This window comes from Cottoperca gobio, chromosome 19 (assembly GCF_900634415.1).
Source record: "Cottoperca gobio chromosome 19, fCotGob3.1, whole genome shotgun sequence".
In the NCBI taxonomy this organism is placed as follows: Eukaryota; Metazoa; Chordata; class Actinopteri; order Perciformes; family Bovichtidae; genus Cottoperca; species Cottoperca gobio.
Genome location: NC_041373.1, coordinates 19,617,455 through 19,644,954, shown reverse-complemented (window position 1 = coordinate 19,644,954; position 27,500 = coordinate 19,617,455). Strand labels below are relative to the sequence as shown.

General features: G+C 44.0%; 1 protein-coding gene across 1 annotated transcript in view; it reads right to left on the bottom strand.

Moving 5' to 3' along the window:
• cacna1g (calcium channel, voltage-dependent, T type, alpha 1G subunit) overlaps positions 1-27,500 on the bottom strand; it is a 109,198-nt gene that overhangs the window by 65,848 nt on the left and 15,850 nt on the right. The window contains exons 3-8 of the mRNA XM_029456769.1: positions 26,810-26,907; positions 15,699-15,855; positions 12,839-13,133; positions 12,215-12,307; positions 11,172-12,084; positions 9,986-10,383 (exon numbers count right to left, since the gene is read on the bottom strand). Coding sequence (XP_029312629.1) covers positions 9,986-10,383; positions 11,172-12,084; positions 12,215-12,307; positions 12,839-13,133; positions 15,699-15,855; positions 26,810-26,907 — 1,954 coding nt within the window. The remainder of the gene's footprint in view (positions 1-9,985; positions 10,384-11,171; positions 12,085-12,214; positions 12,308-12,838; positions 13,134-15,698; positions 15,856-26,809; positions 26,908-27,500) is intronic.

Here is a 27,500-nt window from a genome sequence, read left to right as displayed (position 1 = left end):
TAATAATAGTAATAATATAAATATAAATATAAATAACATTAATGTTATTACTAATAAACTAATTTGCTTTACAAAATCAATTAAAATGCAACATATTTAAACAAGGGCAAACAGACAATTAAATTAGACAATAAAAAGACAGTTGATGGTAAAAACATCAGATCATTAAGAATCGTGAAAATGAGAGAATTAGTAAGAAATGACATTAATTATAATTATCAGCCAAATTAAACACAGGTTGTGTTTCACAATGTGCACAGAGCCTCTCTCAGTGTTCCATCCCTCTGTGTTTAAACTGAGTACAGTTTAAACACCTGCTGTGGAAAGCAAATATGCCAGAACCTAAATCCAATCCAAATATGACAAATCTGTCCTTTCACACTCAAATACAATACCCACAATGCACCTTCACCCAGCAGTGGAACACACAGCCATCACAATGCTGCTGCTGAATGTGCCTGGGACCGTCTGCTCAAAGCTCATCAGAGAATCGAGCTGCCACTCACATCTAGATCAAACAACCGGTGTGTGTGTGTGTGTGTGTGTGTGTGTGTGTGTGTGTGTGTGTGTGTGTGTGTGTGTGTGTGTGTGTGTATGTGCTAGAGAAACAGAGAGAAACAGGCGATGCAGATAGACAAGAGGAAAGAACACGCGGCAAGGGATAAAAGGCGCAGTATGTAAATCCAACATCTATAACAAGTATCCATAATTATGGAGGAGAAAAGAGCCGCTGGGAATGCTGGTGTGTGTCTGTGGGCCGAGCAGCACCGCACATTTCATGAGGCCTTTCATCTCCGTGCAGTAAACAGTTTACACAGCTCAAACATGGTGTCACACACACACACACACGGTACACCGACGTTATGCCGCGGATGGAAGGTGTCGAGGGTCTGATTCGCGTCTGCATGTTCTCCGTCATACAAGCGAGTGTGTGCACGTATCTGTGTGTGACTGCTGATCTTACAGTGTGTGTATCCCCAGGACGTAATGTAATGTAAACACAGTGTGTGTCATTAAGCCTGTCCTGGTGGGCTGCCACTAATCACTGTACACCATGACTGTTTAAGCAGCGATTACTCAACACTAGCATGGATACACAGAGCACGGAGATTAGCATCACCAGTTGAACACGAGCTGCTCGTGCTGCATTATGGCACCAGTTTGTCTGGAGCTCTAAAGCAACAGTGACAGAGTCAGTCTGCTGTTATGAAATGCTGTCACTGGTGGTGTCACACTGCTTTCAGTCCACATGGGACCAAAGTTTGCTCCAGTATCTCTGCCTTAAAGCAATATACAATTGAAATGATCTGCTGAAACCGCTAAGTCAGAAGTAAATAAGCCATCCATCCATCGTCTACCTCTTCTTCGGGCCACATCCTCCAGCTCCGACTGGGGGATCCTGAGGCGTTCCCAGCGAGGAGATATAATCTCTCCACCGAGTCCTGGGTCTTCCCCGGGGTCTCCTCCCAGCTGGACGTGCCTGGAACACCTCCCTAGGGAGGCGCCCAGGTGGCTCCTTACTAGATGAACCACCTCAACTGACTCCTTTCAACACAATAAACGCAGTAAATAAGCTTATTTCTGAAAAATGTATACCTCCAGGGTGTGCCCGCTGTTATATCACTTTGCACAGGTGCAAAAGAACATATCTGGGCTCCCACCCAACCACACTGAACATCAGACTTCAAACTTCCAACCTGACGGGGCAGTGAAAGAATGTTTCTGCACGACAGAAAAACAACAACTTGTGTAACTTTTTTTAACATTTTTGTGGTTGAAACTTGAAATAGGTTATTCTCTCTGGGCATGTGTTCTCAGTGTGAGCAGTCACAACCGATAACCGTCTACAGGGAACTTCAATAGGAGCATCCTGACAGCACATCTGAGTTTAAACGAGCGAAGCCTCACAAGTCATTGCTCAGTATTAACTCATCACTCCCATAAGACCAGAGTTGGCCAGAGGCAGAGAAGAAGGTCCAGCAACACCAACATGTGAAGTTGCACCATAATGAGAGCCTGAAGCTTCAAACATGAATTTCACTGGCTTATGATACATTTCCACACTTGTTGTCACGGAGACTTTTAACTAGTTCTTATACGTAAATGACTAAATAGGTTGTAACTGCTTTCAAAAATGACCCATATGAACTTTACGAAAATTATCCATATTAGCCTTTGGTTGAAGTTGTGTCAAGTTTAGGGAACTAAAAGTACTGTAGATATGGTTATTACCATTATTCTGAAACACAAATAGTCGGAGAGAATGTCCCATTTGTCCGACAGCCATCCTTCTGAAGGCCCATTGTGTCGAAAATACAAACGTTCCCTGCTACAAACGGAAGCACATGGCTAATTATTTTCATATTTCGGACTATTGTGGTTTTGGAATGATGGACATATGGAACAACTGGCAGCCCCCCAATCTCCAGGGTAAGAGTAGCCTTCCACAGCCAGACGTATCTCCACAGAAAGCTCTTCATCCGATGAGTCAGACTCGGGTCAAACTGAGACAGTTCTGACACCCAGCCTCCCAACCTGAGCGGCCTGGATTAACCCGTCGGTGCCGTGAGGCGAACAGGAGCTGTGGACCCTGTTTGACCTCCAGCTGTTCCCACTCTGCACGTGTAAGTGATGCAGGTTCTGCTTTACTGACATTACAGTAAATGAAATGTATATCATCACTCTACTTGTAAGTGGAAGCATCGTACATCGACAGTGTATAAGATACGTACGGGGAGGCGACATCTTTCCTCTCCTGCCTCCTTGTTAAGAAAAGCATCATTCGCCCAAAGCCTGCTTCCTAAAAAACAAGCTTTTCTCCGTTTCATCTCTGTTCTTTGTCATCGTCCGTGTCTCTTGTGTCTGTCCCCGGGTTCACAGACTCAGACGAATCTATTCGTTTGATCCCACTGCTTTATTGTGTCCATTCATTTGTACACTGGCGGCGGCGGAAAATCTTTCATACACGCACCAACCCATTGTGTGATTAAGAAAAGTTGAAAGGGTAAACACATTCTGGGGCACTTGGATGTTTGTGTGTTCTTTCAGATGAATGCTCTCAAACACACTCATGCACAGAGGTGTACCCCAGACTTACACTAATAACTAATACACACACATCCAGGCCCCACACGGAAACCCAAACCGACTCACACGTACAGCCATGTGTGCAGACACACGCATCCACATGCAGCTTTATAATAGATGCGATTGATAAGCCAGAAGTACAGTTTTTATGAGGTGAGACTTGGACTGCAGACATCTGGCCTTGAGGTTCATGTCATTATTTCCCCCCCACTGTTTCTACTCTGCTATTGTTCCAGTTTGTATATTAGACATTCCTCAGACATCATGCAAGATTACTGCAAGAGAATGAGGCCATAAAAGCCTTTCTCACACATACAAACGTGTGTACTGTAGGAACACACAAAACACGTAGGAGGTAGAAGAATACGCCCAGAAGGACACATGCATGCTAGCAGCGCCATTAGCTTATCAAAAAGGAGAAACGTCTCCGTTGACAAATGGCCACTGAGGTGTGCGTACGACCCAGAGGGAGATGAATGTGTCCACGTGTGCAAGTGTGTCTTGCTTTTGTAATTGCTTCCTTGGTTGGCTGTGTCCGGGGCAATGAGGCTGCTGCACCATTAGGAGGTAAAGTGTGTTAGATGAGGAATAGTGTAATCTGGTTAGCGCTAATGTAATGTCACCTAATCTGATGTGATCTAATCTAAACGGGATGCTGAGCTCCTCTCCGCCCCAGACTGCCGATGATGCAGCACCATGTCTCCAGTGTGTGTGTATGTGTGAGTTGTGTGTATTAGTTTAATCAAGTGGTTTGCTTAGGTGTGCTCCAGAAAAGGGACATTTCAAGCATGACATGGAGAATGATACACTCACGATTACGGTTTGTTGGTTGTGATTCAATCATAGTGATGATTTGTCTCAGACGACTGATTGATCTGCATCAACTCCTCAACATTTCATATCAAAACATGATGCAGACATATTTATAATAAATAATTTACTGTGGTTTTTGGATCTTTCCTCAGCATTTGAAATGGTTGCAGATGCTCGGTGTGGCCGATGATGTCCTACAATGGTTCTGTTCATGGTCAAAGAATCAACCATAAACTGTGTGACGTCAGCGAGTGGTTTGTGGAGCCAGAAGGATTTGGACGACTTGTCAATCACAAGGTAGCCCCGCCCTAAAGCATACACTGCATTTACTAAATGATGCTCATGCTGTGTTGAAGAACACTACTACTCTGCTAATTAGAATAATGTTCACTGAGATAATAAATCAAGTGAGAAGTCGGGACATTTTCTCATAGACTTCTATACAATCTGACTTCTTCTTGCAACCAGTGGAGTCGCCAAAGAATTCCACATTCCCTTCACTGTTCAGACCCTCGGGGTTCGTGCAACTCTTTCATAGAGCTTCTGGAAGTAACCCAGCTCTTGTTGATATTATATGAAGAGTTAAACAGTTTAGTAAATACGGTTATTTGCCTTCATGCCGAAAATTAGATGAGAACATTGATACCAGTCCCATATATAAAGCTACATATATCTTAACACAAACAGTGGAAACATATGCTGGCATATCACATTTTACATGCAGACAATACTATTATATTTTAATAATTAATTAAATCACAAGATTACATTCAATAAACTTTTGCTCAATGTTAAGGTTTCATTCTCTTTGACTCGCCTCAGAAACAAAGATGTATAATGTTTCTATAGATAATGTTCTCTTATAGTTATATAAGAATATAGTTATAGCAGATCAAGTTAAACAAACTGAAGTTAATAGAACTCGATGAGACAATAGAAAGCGGGTAACATGGCAGATTCAGAGGAAGAACAAGAAAAGGAGAACTGGCTGAACACAGGCAGCATGTTATTTGACATTTCACTGAACCAGGAAATAACTGAATCCATCATTAGATCACTTCATTGATTCAACCTTTTTTTTATTTCATGGCCTGTGGGGCTGGAGGAGCCCTCCGATATAAAGCAGGATTAAGAGCAGTTGTTTTGTCATCTATGTCTCACCATTGCACAAATTAGAAAAACACATTTCTTAGGCCTGTCTTGGAGGGAGGCCAGTGCCTTCAGATGCCAACTCTGCATTCCTCTGCCAGGACAGGATAAAAGTTGAGTAAATATTGTCTCTGTTTGGATCAAGAAACACAACAAAAGGGTCTTTCCACTGTCTCTCTGGGTTTGGCAAGTAATGTTTGTTTGCACAGTAAAGCATCAGAATGCATCGTGAGACCTTCACACACGACTACTGTGCATTTAAACAAGCTCCAGCTTTAATGTTAATGCCAGTCTTTACAATACCTGAAACTAATGCTCCTGCACAAATCTAAATTACAGGGTGCTTTCACTTTGAAGAGGAACAAACTTCAGAAATAACAACAGACCTTCTCATTCATAACAACATTCAATCAAACCAGAATGATCCCAGAGACGCTGTTACAGAATCACCCTGCAACTCCCTGTGCAACAAGTCTCCCCTCCGAGTCTGACAAGTACCTGCATTCTCTCTAATATCCAGCAGGGGGCGACTCCACCGTTGCAAAGAAAAGTCAGATTGTATAGAAGTCTATGAGAAAATGACCTACTTGATTTAGTTTCTGGTCCCAATTGATAGTTTCAAATGGTCTTTAATAAAACATGATGCTCATTTAGTAAATGAAGGTCCCATTGAGAGTAACACAACAAAGCAGGACATGCTTTAGGGTGTCACTCACATACACTGCATGTAAAAGGTGTTTGTCTTAAACTTTAACTCTTTCACGGTGTGTTTTCAATTCATGAACGTTTGAGGTCTAAATTTAAAGTCTGTTTTTGCTGCAAGTAACAAAGCAACTGCAAGTGGTTGTAGCTTCTCAACCTCGCTGCGGGCATATTATGTTTTTTATTTCAATGGAGTCAGAGTTTGTTGCATAATGTGTTTCAGCTCTGCCCTTCACGTCACTCTCAAGCTGATCCTCACATCTGCCCTCCTCAAAGTGAACGTCACATTTCTACAGGGTTGAATACGCTACAGAAGCCCAGATGCAACACTTTGAGCAGCATCTTTCTTTTTCAAGCGAATATCTTTCAAGGTTAGCAAAGTCAAAGCGTCACCTGTGGGAAATGTAAATGACCCAAAAGTGAGTAACAGTAACAGCCACATGCTGAGTCAATATTCATGTCAGTGCTAAAAGGTTTCCACTTTAACAGTAACAATTTCCAAAACAGGAACCATGCATTTCACCACGTCTCCCTTGACACCCCTGTCTCTTCTGCACCTTTTAGCTTCTCCTCCAGCTATTTATTTTGGCATCAGTAGCCAAAAGTCAGTCGTTCCACTCGAGGGAGTGACAGGAGAGCTTCAGAACAAGGATGCAGGGAAGACAGGGATGGGTGGCCATAGAGACGTTCTTACGTAAAGCGAGAGGGAGGTTGACCTTCCCAAGTAAATAGACTATGGGCTGTGTCACAGAGTTGGCAGACATACAACTATTCCATCAACTCCACCATAAATGGTAACGCTTTTAAACTGCGCAGAGATATAAAGCAGACACCCTCTCCTTACTCGTCCAACCCGTCCGCCTACACTCTTCCACCCATCACCCCTTCTATCCCCTCACCTCCAAGTCCTTACACTCTGTCATCCCGATCCACCTCTCCATTTAATCATCTTTTTATCCTTCCATCTCTGTGTTGCACACACATGTTTACATTCGCTGCACCTCGAAGCAAGAGCGTGTGTGTGCACCGTTTACCAGGCAGCCAAGTGTTTGTGTGCGTTTAAGAGATAGGAAGCAGACAGGGGGGAGCTCTGCTCTGTGTCATAGACAGTGAGGGTCCAGGCCCTGCAGGCTGACAAGACGTCTGTGGATGTACAGTAGAGTGTCTGTTATGGTCCGTCTGAGGAGTCACAGCTGTGCATACTGTCCCTGTATGTGAGTGCATGTGTCACAGCAAGGCTGTCACCTTCTCATACAACTAAACTGCAGTTTTACATGTTGTACACGTTGTGAATTGAAACAGAACTAATTGGTTATTGCTAAATAAGTGTGTTACATTGTTTAAGTTTCCCGTGGAACATACTTGACAATGAAGTTAATGAACGTAATGTTTAGGAGTCCAAAGCTAAATAGACATTATTCAGTACTCTGGGAGCATCTTCAGGCTCAATGAGCCACGGAGAAGTATTAGATCTGCTCTTTAATCCCAATAACGAGCAGATATTCTGTATGATGATAAATGATAATAATGATGAAAAGTAAATGTGCACAAGAGATGATGCACGGATACACACAAAGCTTTATGGTGAGATTTTCTAAAACATAACTGAACGCAGAAACTCTACCTTCATGACAAATTGACAACATATCCTCTTGTGTCAGATGCACCTATCCAGATTCAGCATAATTCAAGATTAATAAGCACAGCGTGTGTAATTATTGCCAGCAGACATTGATTGGCCTTTAAAAATAGGTTCTGCTTGAAGTTTTTTTCTCTTTGTACGTGTGTTAGTGTACGCTCTCCATCAATTACTCATCGGGGTGGATATTTAATCTTGTCAAATTCTCTTTAAGACACAGTGAGAAGTCCACAACCTTATTCACAGCTGAATAATACATAACACCAGATCTAGTGTGTGTGTGTGTGTGTGTGTGTGTGTGTGTGTCATCCATTTATAGAACAGGGGGGGAGGGGGCTGGAAAACGGGTCAACTTGATCAAAAAGCTGTCAGACGGAGCTGAAACACAATTTCTTAAAGGTGCAGTTTTCCCCAACTCGAATTTTCAGATTGAGCAGATGATATGAACAGAAAGTTTTATCTCCATCTTTCAGAGGCGCACGGATTAAGGATTACAGCAAATATCATGTCCTCTATAAACAGCCACAGGCTCAGGACAGATGATGTAATATATGATATTTTCAGAAAAAGTACAGGAAATGTTGAATTAACTACTAATTCAGCCTGTATGTTACACAAGTATACTATTACACATCTCTTCCATGCATCCTGTATGGAGCTCTTCAGACAAGTCTACAGTTCAAAGCGTGTTTCCAAAGCAAAGGAAGGAAAACCTTGATCACACGTTGGAGTCAAGGTTATCCATTGTTTGCCATGGAAACACAGTCAGCAGGCTGCAGAGGAAATATGGTTTTGAACTTGTGTAGCTTAGTATGTCAGTCTCAACCTAATTGTTAAGTGGCAGCTGCACACGGTACACACTGCAAAACTCCAGTAAAAAGGTTGGCTGGAGGATGTATGGAAATTGAAACTCAGCCTCTCATCCATGTGGACAGAGTTACAGAGGCTTAGTGATACTTGTGTCTATTGGATGTCGATGGGCTTGCAATCAATTAAGCGTCTCAGTAAAGTTTTCAGCAGCCTGTCTGGAGACTTGAGGGATCCATGTGACCCAAACGAAGGAAGAGCACTTCAGAGAGAGAGAGGAGAGGAGAGGAGAAGGAAGGAGGGTGTAAGGAGACAGAATGACAAAAGGGGAAGAACGAGCAGAATCACAATAAAAAAGAAGGATGGAGAAGAAAGAGGAGTGGGTAGAGATGGAGAAGGAGAAGAAAGAGGAGTGGGTAGAGATGGAGAAGGAGAAGAAAGAGGAGTGGGTAGAGATGGAGAAGAAAGAGGAGTGGGTAGAGATGGAGAAGGAGAAGAAAGAGGAGTGGGTAGAGATGGAGAAGGAGAAGAGTCAGGAACAGTAAGGATTGAACAAAGACTAGTAAACTATAAAACCTCCTGAGTGTGTGCTGAGGATGGCATCTGGATATGTTTATAGGCACTGGGTCAGGGACCGAAAGTAACCCCATAAAACCTGGCCAAGCTTCAAGCTCCTTCTACACACACACACTCACACACACACACACACACACACACACACACACACACACACACACACACACACACACACACACACACACACACACACACAATACTTGTGTCACTTACTTTACTTGCGTTATAAAACTTCACACATGCCAAAAACACACACACACCTCAAAACTTAGTGAAACCTGAATTCTGGATCTGCAGAACACATTCAACGCAAACTAATCCATATCTTCACCTGGAAGTTATGTTTATATACAACATGGTTTTCATGTATCTCAACAGTATCTCAAAGCGCGGTACATTTGAGACAGGGGTCTCAGAAGAGCATTTTCTTGCCTGAGTTCTCCCGCTCAATCTCATCCTTAAAGGTATTACTTCAGGAGTGTATCTCAATAGGTTGTCTAGAAAATGACATTTGATCAGGGGCCTTTGCATTCACACCTGTGTGTCCTCTTTTCTACCCTGCAGGTCTTGCAGTGTGCAGCCTTTTCTTGAGACTGTACAGGTTGCATTCACACCTGGCTGAGATCTGATCAAAATGCACTCCAAACAACCTCCAGATGTGGTCCTGTCGATCAAATATCATTCCCATTGCAATGTGTTCTGTCTGCATTGACACCTTGCATTAACATTCCTTTTGTCCTAATCCAGATAAACGTTTACTGATACAGATTGCATGTTACTATCAGGTGTAAATGGGGTCAAAGAGAAAGAAACCCAGCAGTAAAAAAACAGCAGGGAATGAACGAAGGAGAGAAAATCTGTGTCAGATGTTGTGGGGCCTTCCTCACCCGTTAAATCACCCCTGTCTCTCTCTCTGTATGCTCTGTCTCTCATGCTCTCTCATATCCGTTTTCTCTCTCACATGGATGTAATTACGCTCGTGTAAACAAACGAGGCCAGAGAGAGACATCAGGAATTCCAGTTGGGCCTGTGGGAGCTGTTTAGCTTACACAATCACAGAGAATGACACACGTACACAGAGGATCTATAAGTTACACTAATATATTCCTAAAGTCTTTCATTCATCTCACTGTACCTCAATGGAGCAGCATCCGACAGCTGCATCCAACTCCACACACGCACACTTTCTTAATGAGACAGAAACACACTGACCTGCTCATGGTACTCGATCCCCATACTCAGAGTGTTGATCAGAATGGCTATCATAATCCCTCGGCCAAAGTACTTGCTGTCTACGATCTTCCTGAATGTGTCGCACACTAGCCTCCAGAAGTGAACCACCTTCGCTGCCGTTTTGCCCAGCCCGCGGTGCTTCTTTTTGGGTTGCCGGCTGTCTCTCCTGTCCCTGTGGTGAAGATCCTGGGTGAACTCATATATTCCCTCACTGTCGGAGTCTCCGGGCGTCTCGTTGCCCTCTATGCCGCCCTCTGATTCGTTGGCCAGGGCCTTGGCGCAGTAGGGGCAACTCTCGGGGTCAAATGTAAAAGCTGCTGTGTCCATGACACTGCTGAGGTCATGAGCCGACAGCTGGCAGGAGAGCTGGGCTGCAGCTGAGGGAGAAAGGTTAGATGGAGAAACTGAGACAAAGAGAAGGGAACTGCAGTGAAATCGGCGTAATTGTGAGAATCACATAAAGGAAATGGTTTAGACAAATTGTCAAATTCAATGAAATAGATCAGTTGTGAACAATAACATTTTTGGACTGTTGCGTGTGTGTGTGTGTGTGTGTCAGAGGGAGTGTGTTTGATGGTGATGGGCAGTGTGTGCTATGAGTAATGCCTTGTCTCTACAGGCTGTGCCGTGGCCTGTCTGGCAGGCTGCCAGCGTTTCCACCATCTGTACAACCTGAACAGACCTGGCCTGACTTTAGCTGAGTCCACTGCCTTTTAAAACTTGGCTGGTGCAAACAACGCTGGCTGCGAGCTTTGACATGAGGGATTAACATTTATTGACTGTAATTAGCACTTTTTCTCACGAAAAACCTCAACTCTGCACAGTGTAATAGTTTGAGGCTTAATCACGACAAATCAATACAGCACTCCACCAAATGGATGATTGCAGAGAAAGAAAAAGTTGCAGTTGCGTGTCACTTGATTTGCTTCAATACTGAAAAACACACTGGAAAATAAGCACTAACTCAGACTGAATGAGATGCTCTTGTTATTTTCAAATACCATGTTGCCTTCCAGTTGTTTCTTCTTAATGGGAATACTGAGAAAAGCAAACTATCCATTCAGCACAAAGGAATGGAGCTAATGGAGCTTATCAAACACTTTCCTCATGTTCTATGCATTGTATCTGTAACTACATCCCTGTGAGTTTGTTGTGATTGGTCTACCTGTGGGAGTTTGTGTGTCCACCAGGTTTGATGGCCGTGTCTCCAGGGGCATGGGTGGGATATTCAGGTTGAAGCTGATGTTAGTCAGAGTGCTGGCAGCAACACTCCCTCGTCTGGACTCTGCAAGGGCTCGAGCCTGCATAGTGGGGTAGTTCTTAGGCGCTGGACCTGCAAAAGGTACCGAGTTCCTCTTCATGGCCCTAGACATGGGAGCCGGGGCGAGGGGAAAGGGGCTTGGGGTCGGCCCCAGGTTTGTGGGTGAGGGGGTACAGTGAAAGGTTTCATTGTGGAATACACTGCGAACTGAAGATGAATCAGTAGCTCCCGCAGCAGGGTTAGACAAAGTGGCCAGGTTTGTATCATAGGTGGATGTAGTCACTGTAGGCGGCAGGGCTAAAGCCAGATGCCCACTGCCGGTGGTTTCTACAAGAGTCCCTCCGTTGTTGTTATGAGCACCAGCCTCCACATCTCTACCCTCCAGACACCTAATGCTCCCCCCACCCCTCACGCTACCATTACCCAGGTGATAGTGGTGGTGGTTGTGGTGATGATGGTGTGCCATGTGATGAACCAACACAGATCCCTGCCTAGAGGGCTTCCTCCTCCTCCTCTGGCTGTGGCTGCGTTGAGACTCTGTGGCTAGGGGCGAAGCGGCAATATTAAGCCCGGCACGGCGAGCCAAGAGCCTGCAGATATGGGCCACTTGTCTGGCCCCCTTGCGGACCATGTGGACCAGGTAATTGAGCAGCTCCTCATAGCAAGAGCCTGGCTCGGAGAGGGAGGCCAAAGTGCTGGCGTTGGACAAGAAGCGCACGCGTTGTTCCTTCATCAGCTGACTCTCCCTTTGCTTGGTCTCTGAGAACTGAGTGGCGATGACCACCAGGCACAGGTTGATCATGAAGAATGAGCCAATCTAAGGACAAGGAGGGGTAGAAGACATTGTTATTCACACTGGTTGCTCACACGAGCGTCCCCACGGCTGACCCACTTGTTCAATCATCAGCTGACACACACAGCTGGTGGCACCAGGAAGTGGCACTTACAATGATGAGTAGAATGAAGTAGATGAAGTTGTAGAAGGAGTGAGCATCCATCACGAAGTACATGATGTCCACCCAGCCCTCCAGAGTGATCACCTAAAGAGGAACACCAGAGAGGAATATCGAGAGACAAAGAAAAAGATCAGATCAGACAACCCATAAAAGAAGAAACCAAACAGAGAGTAGAAATAAGAAACAAAAGAGACCATATTTCATCTAATACCAACACTCGGCAGAAAACTAATCATCAGCATTTCTCTTGTGTGCTTCCCCACGCAGGCAAACCAGCACAGTCGCCAGATTTATGGGGCAACTCATCTCCAATCTGGCTTTCCTCCTCCAAAATGACCCCTTTCAGCTAGACAGGGATGAACAAACTCTCCTACAAAAGGCTTTTCAGATGATGTGGAGATAGCAAACAAATGGTGTGGAAGAATGAGACCGCAGTCTGGTGGCGACTTGCTTATTCCGTAAACCTTATTTTTTTGATACACCAGCAGCATTTAGGATCCCTGTCTGCCTCTTCGTCTCCATCTTGTATTACAGGCTTGCACGTCAGCCAAACTGTAAAGTTTGCCTCATTGCCAAATCTCTCACAAACCTTGCAGGTGTGAAAAGCTGTCTTACCTGAAAGATAGCAATCCAGGCGTAGCAGATGTTGTCAAAGTTGATGGCTCCTTTGAACGGGTTGATCAGACCAGCAGAGCAGTTGGTGTAGTACTGGTTCCAGTTGACGCAGGTGGTGTTGTCAGTGCTGTTGTGAGAGTACATATCCAGGTTGCACTGCAGGCCTCCTTCCTCGTACAGCTTGGGCATCGAGCCGCAGTCCCTCATGCCGTTCTCTCTGGGCTGAGAGCAGATGAAGGGGTTCTCGTCGTCATTTTCAGTGTGGTAGTATTTCTCCAACTCCACAGAGAGAGGGCTTTGGGGAAAAAAAAGAGAGAATATTTCAGGGGATAACCAACTGATTTACAGTTCAAGCAATTTATTGAGAAATGTGCTTGAACTTGACATAATTCAGTTCAAATCATTCATTAAAAAGGGAAGTGGATTGATCTTTTTCAGTGAAACTAGTATCTGTATTAAATAATGTTCTCTATGGTTTGAAAAACAATTTGTACCCTATCTGAATCCATTACAATAAGTCCATTATATATTTTCTTTAACATTTGCCAATATGGCCGAAAGTGGCAATTACAAGATAATGGCACATTGAAAATGCCTTCAAATTCCCAAGATTCTCTTCAAACTATCATCTTTAAGTGACCTGAGCGAGTGGAACTGCAATGTGGGCATATTGATATTGTAACATGGATATATGTATTATGTTTATTGTAATGGCAGGTCATTGGACATAAGGAAAATAGTTAATAGATAATCTCTGCCTATTGGTGAGTCTAATGGAATATACAGTGATGGTGGTGGGATACTGAGTGGGCTGTGGATCACAGTCAGATGATATTACATATTAAGGCAGATATAAGGCAGGTCCAAGCCTCTGAGTCCCTAATCTTTGCTTGGGGAAGAGAAAGAGTTAAAGGTAGCTTAAAGTTAAGTTAGCTTAGCTTCAGTGAATGGTGTCGCCTGTCATGGGTCCCGTAGATTTATGATGGCACAGCCTGAGTCCCACTGTAGCGCTAAGTGACATCCCAAACATCCCTTACAATGAACATGAACTTCCATAAGAAGAATTTACACAGTGAAACCCATTTTACTATTTATTGAGGATTAAAATTCCATTTAAATCCGACAGCAGCGGATTTCACTAATTAACCCGGCTTCCAACAGATACTAATCAGCGAAGCCATCTGTAATTGTGTTGATAAACCTGAGGCTAAACGTCTGGGGAGACCTGTGTGTGAGATGAGCACACACACAGTTGTTTGCCTGCTTCACCACCTTTTGGCATATCTGTTACAAACGCTCCTCTGCTCTGTGTCTGTGTGGTATCTGGCCTGTCTGTCAACACACAGTCAGCTGGAGGCATTTTTTAATTGCATAGTAGCATCAAATACTTTGAGGGACCAGACCTCTCCCACTTAAGCATGAGTTGATAATGAGACAATTCAAAAAGCCCCACTAAGACACACAAACTTTATGGTTGTTTAGCTTCTTTATATTGTTATTTTGTGTCTCTTTGTGGTTATTTTGTAGCTGTTTTGCATCTTTTTGTAGTTGTTCGTGTCACTTTGTAGTCGTTTTATATTTATTCGTGGTCAGTTTGAGTCTCTCGTGCGGTTTGTGTCTCTTTGAGTGAAATTTCGTAGATGAATGCCTGTGTGTCCTCCGACACTTTGGGCCCTGGATCTGTGCCGGTTGTCCTGTTCAGTGAAGCTTCCATGTTCTTCAGAACAACCTCACACTCACTTATTTATGTATACAATCTTAAAAAAAAGGTTTCACACTTTGAAATGATATACAAGAACACTTATTGGTTTGATGAGCTCAGTATGAAACACATTTGATTTATCGCACCACAAAATGACGCATGGGACGAGCCTTCCTGCCGGGTGCTCTCACATATTTCCGATTAGCCCAATAAAGAGTCACCAGTTAACAGCTGTTTGCTAAAACACTAAAATATGTATCAGCGATATTATTACAACATAAATTGCAGCCGACATTAAAACAAATATATGTATGACTTTGACACAGAGCCAGACCTAAATGTCATTTATCTGATGCAGAAATACAGACCTTTCAGAAACAAGAAGAACTGATGATACGCTTACCAAAGACATTATGCATGAACTTTAAATTACAGCTGTGAGGTGTCATAAATCCTATAGAGAGTAATGAAGCCAGGATGACACAGGGAACATGAATAAGTCATGGGTGCCCATGTGCCATATACCATGGTACCATGGAGTCTTTCTCATTATTTCATGGCTTGTCGCTCTCCCATTCATCACTGTGACGAGACTCTATAATCGCTAACCTCGTTGACTTGTGCATGACCCAGTTTAGTGTGCAGGGTCAAGGTTTACTCCATTGCTTTACCTTGGCCTCCTGCAGACATGTTTCCATGTGTGTTGTTTATCTCAACTCTAATAAGAACATAATAAATAAATAATTCCACCTTGTGCACCTTTGCAGAAGATAGCGGGCACCGGCCCCTCTTAAAGAGACACATACCAACCAGGAAGAGACCACAAAGAAACGTAAAAAGACTACAAAGAGACAAACACAACTACTAAGAGATACAAGACAACTATAAGGAGAAGCAATACAACTGCAAAATGATCAAAATAATTATAAAGTGACACAAAACAACAACAACACCTGTGTTTCCTGCTCCTACAGTAAGTAGCAGAGTTGGTGGGGCCTTTTGCATGTCCGCGCCCATCGTCATAAACCACGGTAACACTACTAGGTGAGGGTTAGGGTTAGGGGATGAAGTACATCATCTACTCTCCACCTCTGTCTATCGTAGTTGACATGATAAATACACAAAACTCGACATTGACACATTAAACATGGAACTCACGTTGAGAAGTTGCCGAGGAAGCAGCGGTTTCTGAGCAGGCCGGCCCAAAGCTGGACACCGACGATGCCGAATATGAAGAAGACAAAGAAGCAGAGCAGCAGCACGTTCCCCAGCATGGGCAGCGTGTCCAGCAGCAGGGTCACCAGGATACGCATACCTGCGAGAAGAGACGAGGTCAAACAGCCGGGCAGCACACAAAGCACATGCAGTCAAAACACTCTGAATACGATTACACAACTTTCAGAGCCGAGTACTGAGTGTTGTATCTAATAGATTGGTTGATATGAGCACCAAGTCCCTCATACAGGCCTATTCTATCACATGTAATGTGCACAAGTGCAGCTTTCAGTGTCTTTGTTCATTTAATCAACTGATAAACTCTCTATCTGAACACTTTTTACAGTTTAATAAAAAACAAATAATAATATAAATGGTAGAAATAGCAACCCACTACACATCGCAGTGTAGTGACTTGAGCCTCCTGTGTTTGATATCAACAGCTCAATGAAGGAGATGAAGAGCAGTGGTTTTAGGAAAATAAAATGAACAAACTGCTACCAATAAAGGAGTGAATTCAAGAAGTGGCTGATGGTTTGCCACTCTTGACTATTACCCACAAGGCAATTCCAATTTCTTATGCTAGTAGCGGCTAATGTTGACTTGAGCGCTAATCGACAGCGACTCGAGTGACATCACTAGAGGACATTTGTCTCTCTGAAGGCACAAAAAACTTGATACAACCTTTTTCATGCAGTAGTACAACACCTGTACAGAGACCTTTATGTGTAATATCGCAACACATCCTTCTACTCAAACAGAATTAGTTGTTAGCCAATGAGTCCCAAAACAACATATGTTGTCTTTAAATGTCTTTAGCATGGGGAAACGTTTGCAGTTTTAAACATGTTGTGAAACAGAACCATGTGGTTATGTTTAGTCAATAAAACTACTTGGTTGTGTTTAGGAAAAGATCATAGTTAGAGTTAAAATAAGAGGCTCATAGCTACTAGTTACATATTTGACAGCGCCGTTAGCTTCCAGTATAATGTTGCAGCATGAGCTACACGTTTTACAAAACAGTGATGATCATTGCATTGTGTCAGTTCTGTGTGTAACTGTGTACATATTGAGCAGACCATTGTAGAAAGCAGAAAGTGTGCTAAGGAACATCCTTCCTCGGATGAATAAAAGTTAAAAATACATTTTGGATAACACATAAGAGTCGTGAGTCAAACGGAAGTCCCGACATTTGTTAGCACACTGAGAGTGTCAGCAGTACACCTACAGTTTGCTCTGAATTAATGCCACACTAACAGACCTGCTTTTTCGCCTTTCATGCAGTACATCCCTGATTCTGTCAGCTCTGGACAGTGTTCCCTCAAGTTTCTGACAACACACACACTTCCTGCCGCCCACACACTCCCTCTGCTAAATCTGGCTGCGTTCCTCTGCTGCTGCAGCTCACAGTTAGCTGTTATTCTCATGCATTCTCATATATCTATCTATCTATCCATCATCCATCCATCCATCCATCCATCCATCCATCCATCCATCTATCTATCTAGCTATCTATCTATCCATCCATCTATCTATCTAGTTGTTTAACGCCTTTGGATGAAGTCAAACATGCTAACGTTAGCATGCTAAAGCTTGTTGCTTTAATGAAATATTTACAGGGAAGGTTTTAAAATTATAATTCCGTCCACGTTCCAACACCTTTCAATTGCACTGTGCCATCTGGGAGTGGTGCACCAAACTGCCTGAGAAACTTTTCACATTTGTAGATAGATTCTGAAAAATTCATGTGGGTACACACTGAGACAGACTTTGGGTGTTGACAGATGGAAGGAAAACAAGCAGGATTTTGCTAAGATATGCAGAACAAATGAGGAGAAGACAGCCGGGGGACGCAGGGAGGAGATAAAAAGGAGAAGAGGAGCAAAGGTATTACTGAAGGACAGGAGTATGAGTGACAGTGTGGATAACATGCTTGCATTGTGTCTTTCACAGCATCATCCTCTCAAACGCAAAGATCTGAGCGTGAGAGCCAGCTGGGGAGAAAGTGACAGCAGTGAACACACAGAATGAAAGACATCCAACAATCCTGACAAACTTATTTCAATTGAATAATAGCTCCCATATTATACACTGGATGCAATATTCAATTATCAGCATAGCAGTGTACACAATCAGTGTGAGATGATCGTCGTAAAGAAAACATTTCTCGCAGCTCTCGTAACGGCGGTGTGAAAAGGTTATTAAATGCTGTGCTACAGCGCTGTTTACAAGGAAAACACCATGTCATGATTCAAGAGAAGCGAAGCAGTTATGTAAGAATGGAACTGTGAGTCATTGCCTGTGGCCGTTTGTTGCTGCTTGCTCTTTGGTAGGACATCCGTTTGACATAATTGCCCTGAAAGAGAGAGTATTGTGATGCCTTCAGCTGCTGTCACAGAGGTGCGGAGGCTCACACACTCCAGCAGACCTGCATGACTCGCTGCCTGCAGCAGAAACTTTCTCTCTTTATTCATTAATGAGCAGCCCAGGCACACACACACGTTCAAACACACACACACACGTTCGGCAGCAGCTCCTTCAAGTGATTGCCCTCATAGTGTAATGTGCTGAGCTGTTTGGATGCTGCTTAGCTGAGCCTGAGGTGGTGGCAGCAGCTGGGATTAGTGTCCGCAGCAGGCCGAGGAACACTGACTGCGATGCAGAGCGGAGACACGTCTGCATAGTGAACACTGACTGCGATGCAGAGCGGAGACACGTCTGCATAGTGAACACTGACTGCGATGCAGAGCGGAGACACGTCTGCATAGTGAACACTGACTGCGATGCAGAGCGGAGACACGTCTGCACAGTGAACACTGACTGCGATGCAGAGCGGAGACACGTCTGCATAGTGAACACTGACTGCGATGCAGAGCGGAGACACGTCTGCATAGTGAACACTGACTGCGATGCAGAGCGGAGACACGTCTGCACAGTGAACACTGACTGCGATACAGAGCGGAGACGCGGAGACGCGGAGACACGTCGGCATAGTGAACACTGACTGCGATGCAGAGTGGAGAAACGTCTGCACAGTGAACACTGAAAGTGCCCCGTTCTGCTTTCTACACATCTGACAGCTGCTGTCGAGGAGAACAACACCGATGTTTGGCCACTTATTCTCTCATTTATCATGCACAATTGACAATCCTCAGATGTCACAAAATCACTGAATTGACTAAATTAATAATTAGGTTGTAATTAAAAAAGTCTTACGTGTTACAGTTATATTATCTGTTGCACTCAACATGTATAAAACCTGAGATGTCCTAAATCAGGCTTCATTATACAAGTAATGCTGTTCCATAAGTGAAACATTATGTTTGATGCCCGTTGTTTGGATTTGCTCCATAATTGAATGGGTTCTTCCTTGGCTCATGATTCTGTCAAGTTTCATGACAATCGGGCCAAAAACAGACAAACAAACCATAAGAAGTAAATTACATCTGAATGTATCCAAAAGTGGTTTACGAAGGTATGTTTAAGACACAAAGGATAATGACTTCTGCAGAAACTCATTTTGAAATAAATCATCTTGCGCAGGTATCCTGTGGATTTCTTGCCAACAAAATTAAGTCTATGGTCGTATTTCTGTACTTGAGGCCAACAAATGAGCTGAATGCATTCTCCTCTCTTCCTCCTTTTTAGCCTTTCAACTGCAAATGTCCCAGTGAGCACAAGAGAAGCCACCTTCCTCTCTCGTATCGATGTACAGGACAGGTTAGCTCTTTTTACGAGCATGAGTGATGGCAGTTAGGGAGCCGTTCGGCCCACGCTATGAGGGCAGAACATTTTGTGGTGGCAAAAATGAGCTTTTCAGGACTGATTGTTATTTCGATGGCAGTCATCAAACAACACATTAACTCTTGATTCGGCGACGTAGGCGAACATGAATATGATATAAAACTCCTCTGTTTATCTCGCAGATAAGAGAATCAATCCTCCGAGCCTGACCTGAACACCGTGCTCTCATTCCAACTGATCGACATTTCATATTCAATAACAATCATCTCCTCCTCCTGCCTGTGCGCCCTCTCCAACCTCGCTGTGGGCGACCACTCCATTCCAACACGGCTGGCAGGCGGGTGGATGTGTGTGATCGGGGAGCCATCTGTTAGCAGGCAGATTAGGTCTGCTTCCTCTGCTCTCCTGTCCAGCTCCGGCTCCAGCCTGGCCATCTCTGTAATCTGTGTACTGTGAACTAATGGGCTCTCTGAGTCGAGGGCCAGAGCACACCTGCGTCTCTTCTCATTGGCTCCGAGCGGATGGTAACTAGCTCCGTGTCATCGACTCCAGATGGAGATGACTAGACGTCGCTGAAACTGAAATGTGACTTTGTATAAGCAAGCCATGTGACCTGGAGAGAGGAGTACATGCAGACAAATGATAACTGATGGAGAGAGAAGCGGACAGAACAGATCTGAACTCTGTTTACCTGCCGGCTGTATTTGCCCAACTATTCGCTTGTTTTCGTTTACACCAATTTGAATTAAATTACAGAATCTGGTCACATTGGATCTGGGGACTAAATAATATGTGTTATGTAACTATCTGTCGCCGAATGAGGTAAAGCAATGGTGATGGAGCCTCTGGCCCTCTGATGAAAGTGCATTTGCAGTATTATGAACTCTCTTCTTTAGAACTACACCTGAGCATATACAATAACATTAACCCTTTAGCGATACAAAGTATTCTCCAGGACAAAACGATTCCTGAACTGCAGACACACAAACACTAACTTTACTTTCAATCATATGAGCATAACTGACCCTGATGCATGCTGGTCTATCGCAGTATATCGTCTGTGACGGTTTGTAGTCCTTTATCTTTGTTGTTAGTTGAGACAACTCGTCTTAGTCCCTTTAACGCTCTTTGTTTATGTTCCTAAGACTTTCAAAGGGAAGTCGTTCTCCATAAATGGCTTTCTGAGGGCCCATCTGTATCCGACGTTAATGATCCAGTACGTACACGAGCAGATGGATGGAGAACAGATTCAATTGTTCATTGCATAAAGATGTGATCTTGCATGTTTGATAAATAGCAATCCTCTTGTTTGTACGAACATGTTAAGAAATTGTTCTCTGATTGCTTTTCTGAAAAGATCCCAGATTTTAGTTTCCACCACATCCCATTTGGACTGAATAATTGTCTCAAGAGAAGGATCCTTTATGCCTCCACCTTTGTGCATCAAGGCATTCAAAAGCAGCCCTGACAACAGCTTAAACCCAAATCTCTTTGACAAATCGCAGCTGTGTTGGGAGATGCTTTCGTAACTGACAGGCTATCTGTGAATTACTGTACGTACCACAGCACGACTCCAAGTGATCAAATAAACCTTGAGCTGGAAATAAATTTGGATGAAAAACACAAGTGAAGCTGAATCTTTTCTCTTTTCAAGCAACAAAATATCACTTGCATTGAAGAATTTGGGCAAAATCAAAACTAGCAAGATCTTTCAGTTTTAGCAGCAAACGGATCGAAGAGCAAGGATACTGCCGTGACATTCTTCGCTTCTGGCAGACAACTTCCTCTTCTGAACTGCTCGCAGCCTTATCTGACTCCTCCGGGCTCTCCCTCGCGGCCTCGCATCACAACACAGGAGTCAAGGGGTGACTTATAAGACCTTGCAGAGAATAGAAGCTAGGACATTCTTGCCAGCTCTTTAATTACAGTAATAAGGCTCTGCAAACAATGTGCAGGAGGAGAAGGAAGGCTTGAACACGGGGAGCTGGGAGGTCGATGATGTTGTGCTGTTGTTTCCTTCAGGGCTTATCTGGGCGGAAGTACAAGACAGTGTGTATGAACCAGGCGCTGATCAAACACCGGGTCTAACAAAGCGTGGAGAACTGGATGAAACGCTTCGTGTTACTGATGCATGAACATAACAGCACACACGTGTATGCATTGCAAGTCTGTGTACATGTGAGATTGTGAGTAAACTGTGTGTGTGAGCCATAATCACCTATTGACAGCTGCCTCTGGCTCATCAATCAACACTGCCTCGCTCGAACATGGATAACTGACAGCATCCAAAGTTTCATCAACACTCCTAAAGATGTGACGTACACAGGCTGGGTTCAGGTCTTAGTTTCACGCTTCTCACAAAAGACAGATTACATAAAAAAGTAGAAGGAAACTTCAAATGCCCGATGTTGCAATGTTAACAAGGGTTCATATCCACTCCAAAGGGTAGTTGGCCCATTCTACACCCGTCCAGAGAGTTTCATGACAATCAGGCCAGTAGAGGGGGAAATATTCTGACTTGTAGTCCATAGTATGAGTCAAACTGGTCCTGAATTCTACATTTCCCATAATGCAAACAATAGTATGTTTTCATTAGACCCTTCCTGTCTGGTAAATGTCCATATTTGTCCATATTTTGTGACTGCTGTGTTTGTGGGGCCGGCTTTCTGAGAGATATGTTGAAGTCTGGGAAACATAAAATAAGATGTCATCAGGGATTATTCTCTCAGAAGCTAAAAGATGACTCTCCTTCACAGCTTTCGTCAGGCTGAGTAGTATCCTCCTCGTTTTCTAAACTGACCTGTGAAATATGTGTAGAAGTAGCGTTCCTCTTTAACTGCAGGTGGTCTTGGCATCGAAGAGCTGTTGATAATCAGGGCGGGAAAATACATGAACCCAACCCAGCAGGAAAATAATGAATTGCAAATAGCGACAGCAGCTGGCTGGTGAGGCCCCCAAACCGTCATCATGAGATCCCTTTAGATTTCAAAAGATATATATTTGAATCTGACAAAATAAACCTAATAATTGTCTTTCTTTGTGTATAACAAGGACACATTGACTCCTATAAATAGCAGAGATGATATAGTCAGTATTCTAGGTTTCAGCGCCTTGAGGCCTGAAACTGAAACTCATTAAAGCTCCTCACCTCTGTTTTGCATATTTTAGTAACAGGTTACAAAAGTAGCATTTGCTGACAATGGATTCTAAATGTTAAATTATGCAGTTATTTAACACGAAGCAGAAACTCACTGAAATTTGGTTTTCTCAATAATTAAGCAAATCTAGATTCTGAATGTTTAGCTGTTTGCATGTCTGAGATATACCAAAGCAAACTCATAACACAACCTCTCTATAGCACCATCTGGTTCCATGCCATGAGAACACTATTGTTTCCTCCCAGAGCGGGGTTCCTCCTCTGTTACCCAGACAAACATGCTGTATTCTGGACACGAGTGGTCCGACGCTCCCTTTGGATAGTAAGACCCATAAAGAGGTAAGTTGTCACTTCTGCCTTGATGTAGCCAATGACAAGCCTGGAACAAGGTGTGCCGGTATGGGACGTGAGGGTAATAGCCAACCAGGTGGTGGATGGTGGGTGGGGGTGTGGTGGTGACAGCCTGGGATATGTAGGTAGCCGGTAGATGAAGTCTGCAAAAGGTGTCCGTCATTCGATTGTCAGTCGTGTCATGTTAACGCATTAATCAATGCCAGGACGTGGACTCCAGCCCAGGAACAATGTGTTCATTAAAACAGGTCTGAGAGTGTTTAAGATGAGCTCCAGCCTTCTGTTCCAATACAGACTTAAGGTAAGAGGGACCAGACAGAGACAGCGAGGCAGAGGGATGTGAGTGCTAACAGTTTATACAGATGCTGATCCAGGTTGGGATGGTTTACATTCTGGGCAGCAGTGGACGAATATCAACAAGACAGTCAACTAAGAGGCTGGAGATGGAAAGTTTACTCCACCTCCGACTGACAGACTGAGAGAACCCTGCTAACCTGTAGATACAAAGTGATTGAATCCACAGTGATTGTGGAACTGAGGTGTGCAGCTCGGTCTGCTCCGCGTCCTCCTGGCATTAACGTGCAGCTCATATCTGGACTGTGTCAGTTTATGATTTACTGGACGACTCTTACGCTTAATAATGAAACAGCTGCATCTCCATTAAACACAATGACAATGCATTTTTCTTGTCTTTGCCAAAACAGAGATTTAATACACACATCGTTTCCTCTTATAGGATGTATGATGTTTAAAACAGACAGCTCCCCGTTCCCTACAGTATCCCTGAACATCCATTCTGATGACATCTTGTTTATTTGTCTGCTTTCTAGTGGCCGGTGTTATTAAATAGAGCATATTGTAATTTACGCAGTAGCTATATTACGTACAGATTGGATGTTCGTTGCATTCCAGTGCTTGCTGTTTATGTGCCAGGTGGCTCCAACGCTACATGATCACTTAGGACCAGAAGTATTTATGCTAATTCATGTGGTAACTGCTAGAACCTGTTCACACTGGATTACAATAACCTGGAGCCAGCAGCACAGTATTCATTGTCTGTTGGTCCTGAACTTTGATTATAAGTGTAATGCCCCAAAAGCTTTAAACTGGATTTGCATAACATTTTGTAGAGACATTCATGGCTCTAATGGGACGAATCCAAATAACTGTGGTGATCCCCTGACCGCTCATGTATCTGCACCAGCAGGTAAATATTTCCACTGCAGCATGGAACACCTCCAAAACTCCTGAAGCTTTAAGTTCGAGACATCAGGGCAGGATGAGAGGACAGGCCTTGAGACAATACTCAGAGTGCAGAACATTTATGGAGTTACTGGTCGCTGTAATCGTTCCTCCTGTCGCTGCAGACTGTGAAGAGATGCGTATTGTCTGCAGGATTACTGTGTGTGTACTGCAGGGTGACTGTACTTTACAAGTAGGACTCGATGCTGCTGCATAACTGTGAGCTCACAGATCCTCACACATTACATTATGTTATGTCTATGTCATCCCTTCGCTGTTCTTCTTTTGTAATGTCGCTGCGGCAATTAGGCAAGTCAAAGTCCTCACGCTTGGCAAACTCTGAAAGTCCCTTTCTCTGCCTTGTTTCCCACCAACTGCTTCATAATGGAACAGGGGGGGGGGGGCAGTGAATCCAGTCCAACATGTAGGAAATGAATTCAAAGCATCCCAGATCTACAGACTCCATGTGTTCAAATGTATTCAAGCAATTTAAGAAGGTGGAGTGTGCCTGAGCGCCGCAATCAACATCCTCATGCAGAGGCAAGATGGACGCCTCGGGACTTATTAAGGCTGGTGAAGCGATGAAGGGGAGGGGGGGGCAGAAGACAGATATAAGCCACACCAAACACCACCTCCACCTCCTCCTCCACTCTACCAATGACATTTTCCCCGCAGGGCCAGAATGAGACCGAATCATCCACACGCTAAAGCCTCTATCAGTCCTGTGATTACAATGAGGAATGGTTGGATGCCTATTGAGCGAGTGTGTGTGTGTGTGTGTGTGTGTGTGTGTGTGTGTGCGCGTGCGTGCGTGTGTGTGTGTGTGCACTAACGAGCAGCACTGGACCCCTACGACGTCTTTGATTGACAAGAGGCTGAGATTACAGGTGAGTTTTGGGAGTATGATGGGTAGAAGGATAGGAGGTCCCATTCATGCATCTGCACGGGGTAATCACCAGGATGTACACACACACACACACACACACACACACACACACACACACACACACACACACACACACACACACACACACACACACCCTGGGATCATTGCTCAGTTTTTCTGCAATCTCCTCTGAGCACTTGAGAGCTAAAGTATAATTAGGGTCTGTATTTAAATGAAAGTATCGCAGGGAGTGGAATAAAGGTGAGAATAAATGCACTATGGAGTGAATTATTCCACTGGAAATTCAATTAAACTCTAATGGATACTGATGGAAGGAATTGAAAATGGACTTTTTCCAGGAGTGAGGATAATATGTGAGTGTGTAGGAGAAAGGGATTGAGAGGATGTCAGATGGAGCGAGTGACGGTGTGCGTGTGTGTGTGTGTGTGTGTGTGTGTGTGTGTGTCTGTGTGTGTATATGAACTGCAGTCCTTTACTAAAGTTCGACGAGTTGGAAAATTGCTTATAAATCTGTCGGAGTCCGAAGCCAAAACACAGAGACACAGTGAAAGCAGCGCTCAGCGTGGATCGGTTGGTGTCTGACCTACTTTCCTCTGCTGTGTAGGAATCAACCTGCAGGATCACCAGTTAGAGAAAGTACCAGGACACAGAAGCAAAGTCCAATATATTCTGATTATTAACCAGAACAACATATAGTCGGTCCCTGTGATACGTTATTAAATGTCAGACTGAAGATGAGCCTTGAATGTAAAAGCTGAGACTTCTGTCACTGAATTAGTGTGAAGATAGAAGTGTTGCTCCATCAAGGGAAGTGAGGAAGGTCTTTGTATTAGATATTAATACAGAGTTCAAACTAACGCTGAAGTCACATGGAAGCAAAGAGACCTTTACTGCCACCTGTCCAAAGATCTGTGTGGCTCATAACGTGGGAACAAAGTGTCTTAAAGCTGCAAACTGAAATCTCAAACATGACTCTGCAGCTTCCTTAACGTTTCTGGGATGGATCAACTGTGGAGACTTGGCGTCGATGAAGAGCGAACTGTGTCATAGCTCATGAAATTGTTACTGTCCACTCAAACACTCGCACATCAGCCTGTTGCTGGTTGCTGGTCGTTCTGAATCACAGTCGGCAACAAACAAATAACTTGTGCATTTATTTTAGGATGAATATGTGATCACTGAGAATCTCTGAACACTTAGTTTGTTAGTCAAATGATATACTTTTGAACTTTTGGTAAACTCGTTGGCGAGGAAACAAAAGGTTGATGATGTCATGATGCGGCTCGATGGATGAAATGAAGAATGCCGAGCAGCAGTTATTGGATTTAATATCTGTACGTTACTTCATGTATTCAAGCGCTAAATATGTACTGATGGCACAACATGAAAGTCACGCACTTCAGCTCTCCTACTGGGAAGAATCCAAAGTGACATCTGAAGCTCACACATTATGTGTTATCACCCCGAACGTGCACTGACGTCACTCACAAAGGCCTGGAGCAGCGGTCAGCACTAAAGTTGTGCAGAGTCGCCGTACGTCTTTCTCAGCCTGGCTTCAGTTTAAGATCAAAGACGTGTGTGTGTGTGTGTGTGTGTGTGTGTGTGTGTCTCCGCAGGACAGACTGTTCTGGGTGTGAGAAGGTCTGCACTCACTTGGCACTCGGTTGATGGCTCTCAGAGGTCTCAGCACGCGAACCGTCCTCACCGCTGAGAAGCTGACGTTCTGCAGATTGAGGGAGTACTCCAGCATCCTGCGACATGTGGAGGGAGAGAAAGATGTCAGCAAAGCAAATACCTGCTATCACCGCTCACACTGCAGAGCCCGCTTCATCCGCTGGGAATTAAAACACAGACAATGTTAGAGCAACATTGTGTAGCCAATTACACATCACATGTATTACATGCTCTCCACCATCAAGAGATCATTAATCCTCTAATACCCAGAATCACATTCTTCCCTCTACAAGACTGCAGTACATGTGTTCTGCTTTCATTCCAACTGCAGCTAACAGAGCAGAAAGTTAGAAAAACACCTCACACACTGCAGTAGCGTGTGTTTGTGCTTGTACACGGAGCGCAGCATGCACGCGATGTTTGTGTGCCTGACAAATATATATTCCCATGCACCCTCGCACAATCAGCCTTCAAAGGACCAGGCGTCATGTGTGCGTCCTTAGAGACGTCTGCAGTGAGTGAGTCACTGTTCATTGAGAGGAGAATGTGACACACGTAAAAGAGCAGATCAGATCGGTGACCGGTGACCTTGAGCCTCTGCTGCAGCTTCAGAGCTCTTCAGGCTGTGATGGGAGGTCAGGAGGACGGCGAGGAGAGAGCGCCGCGGAAT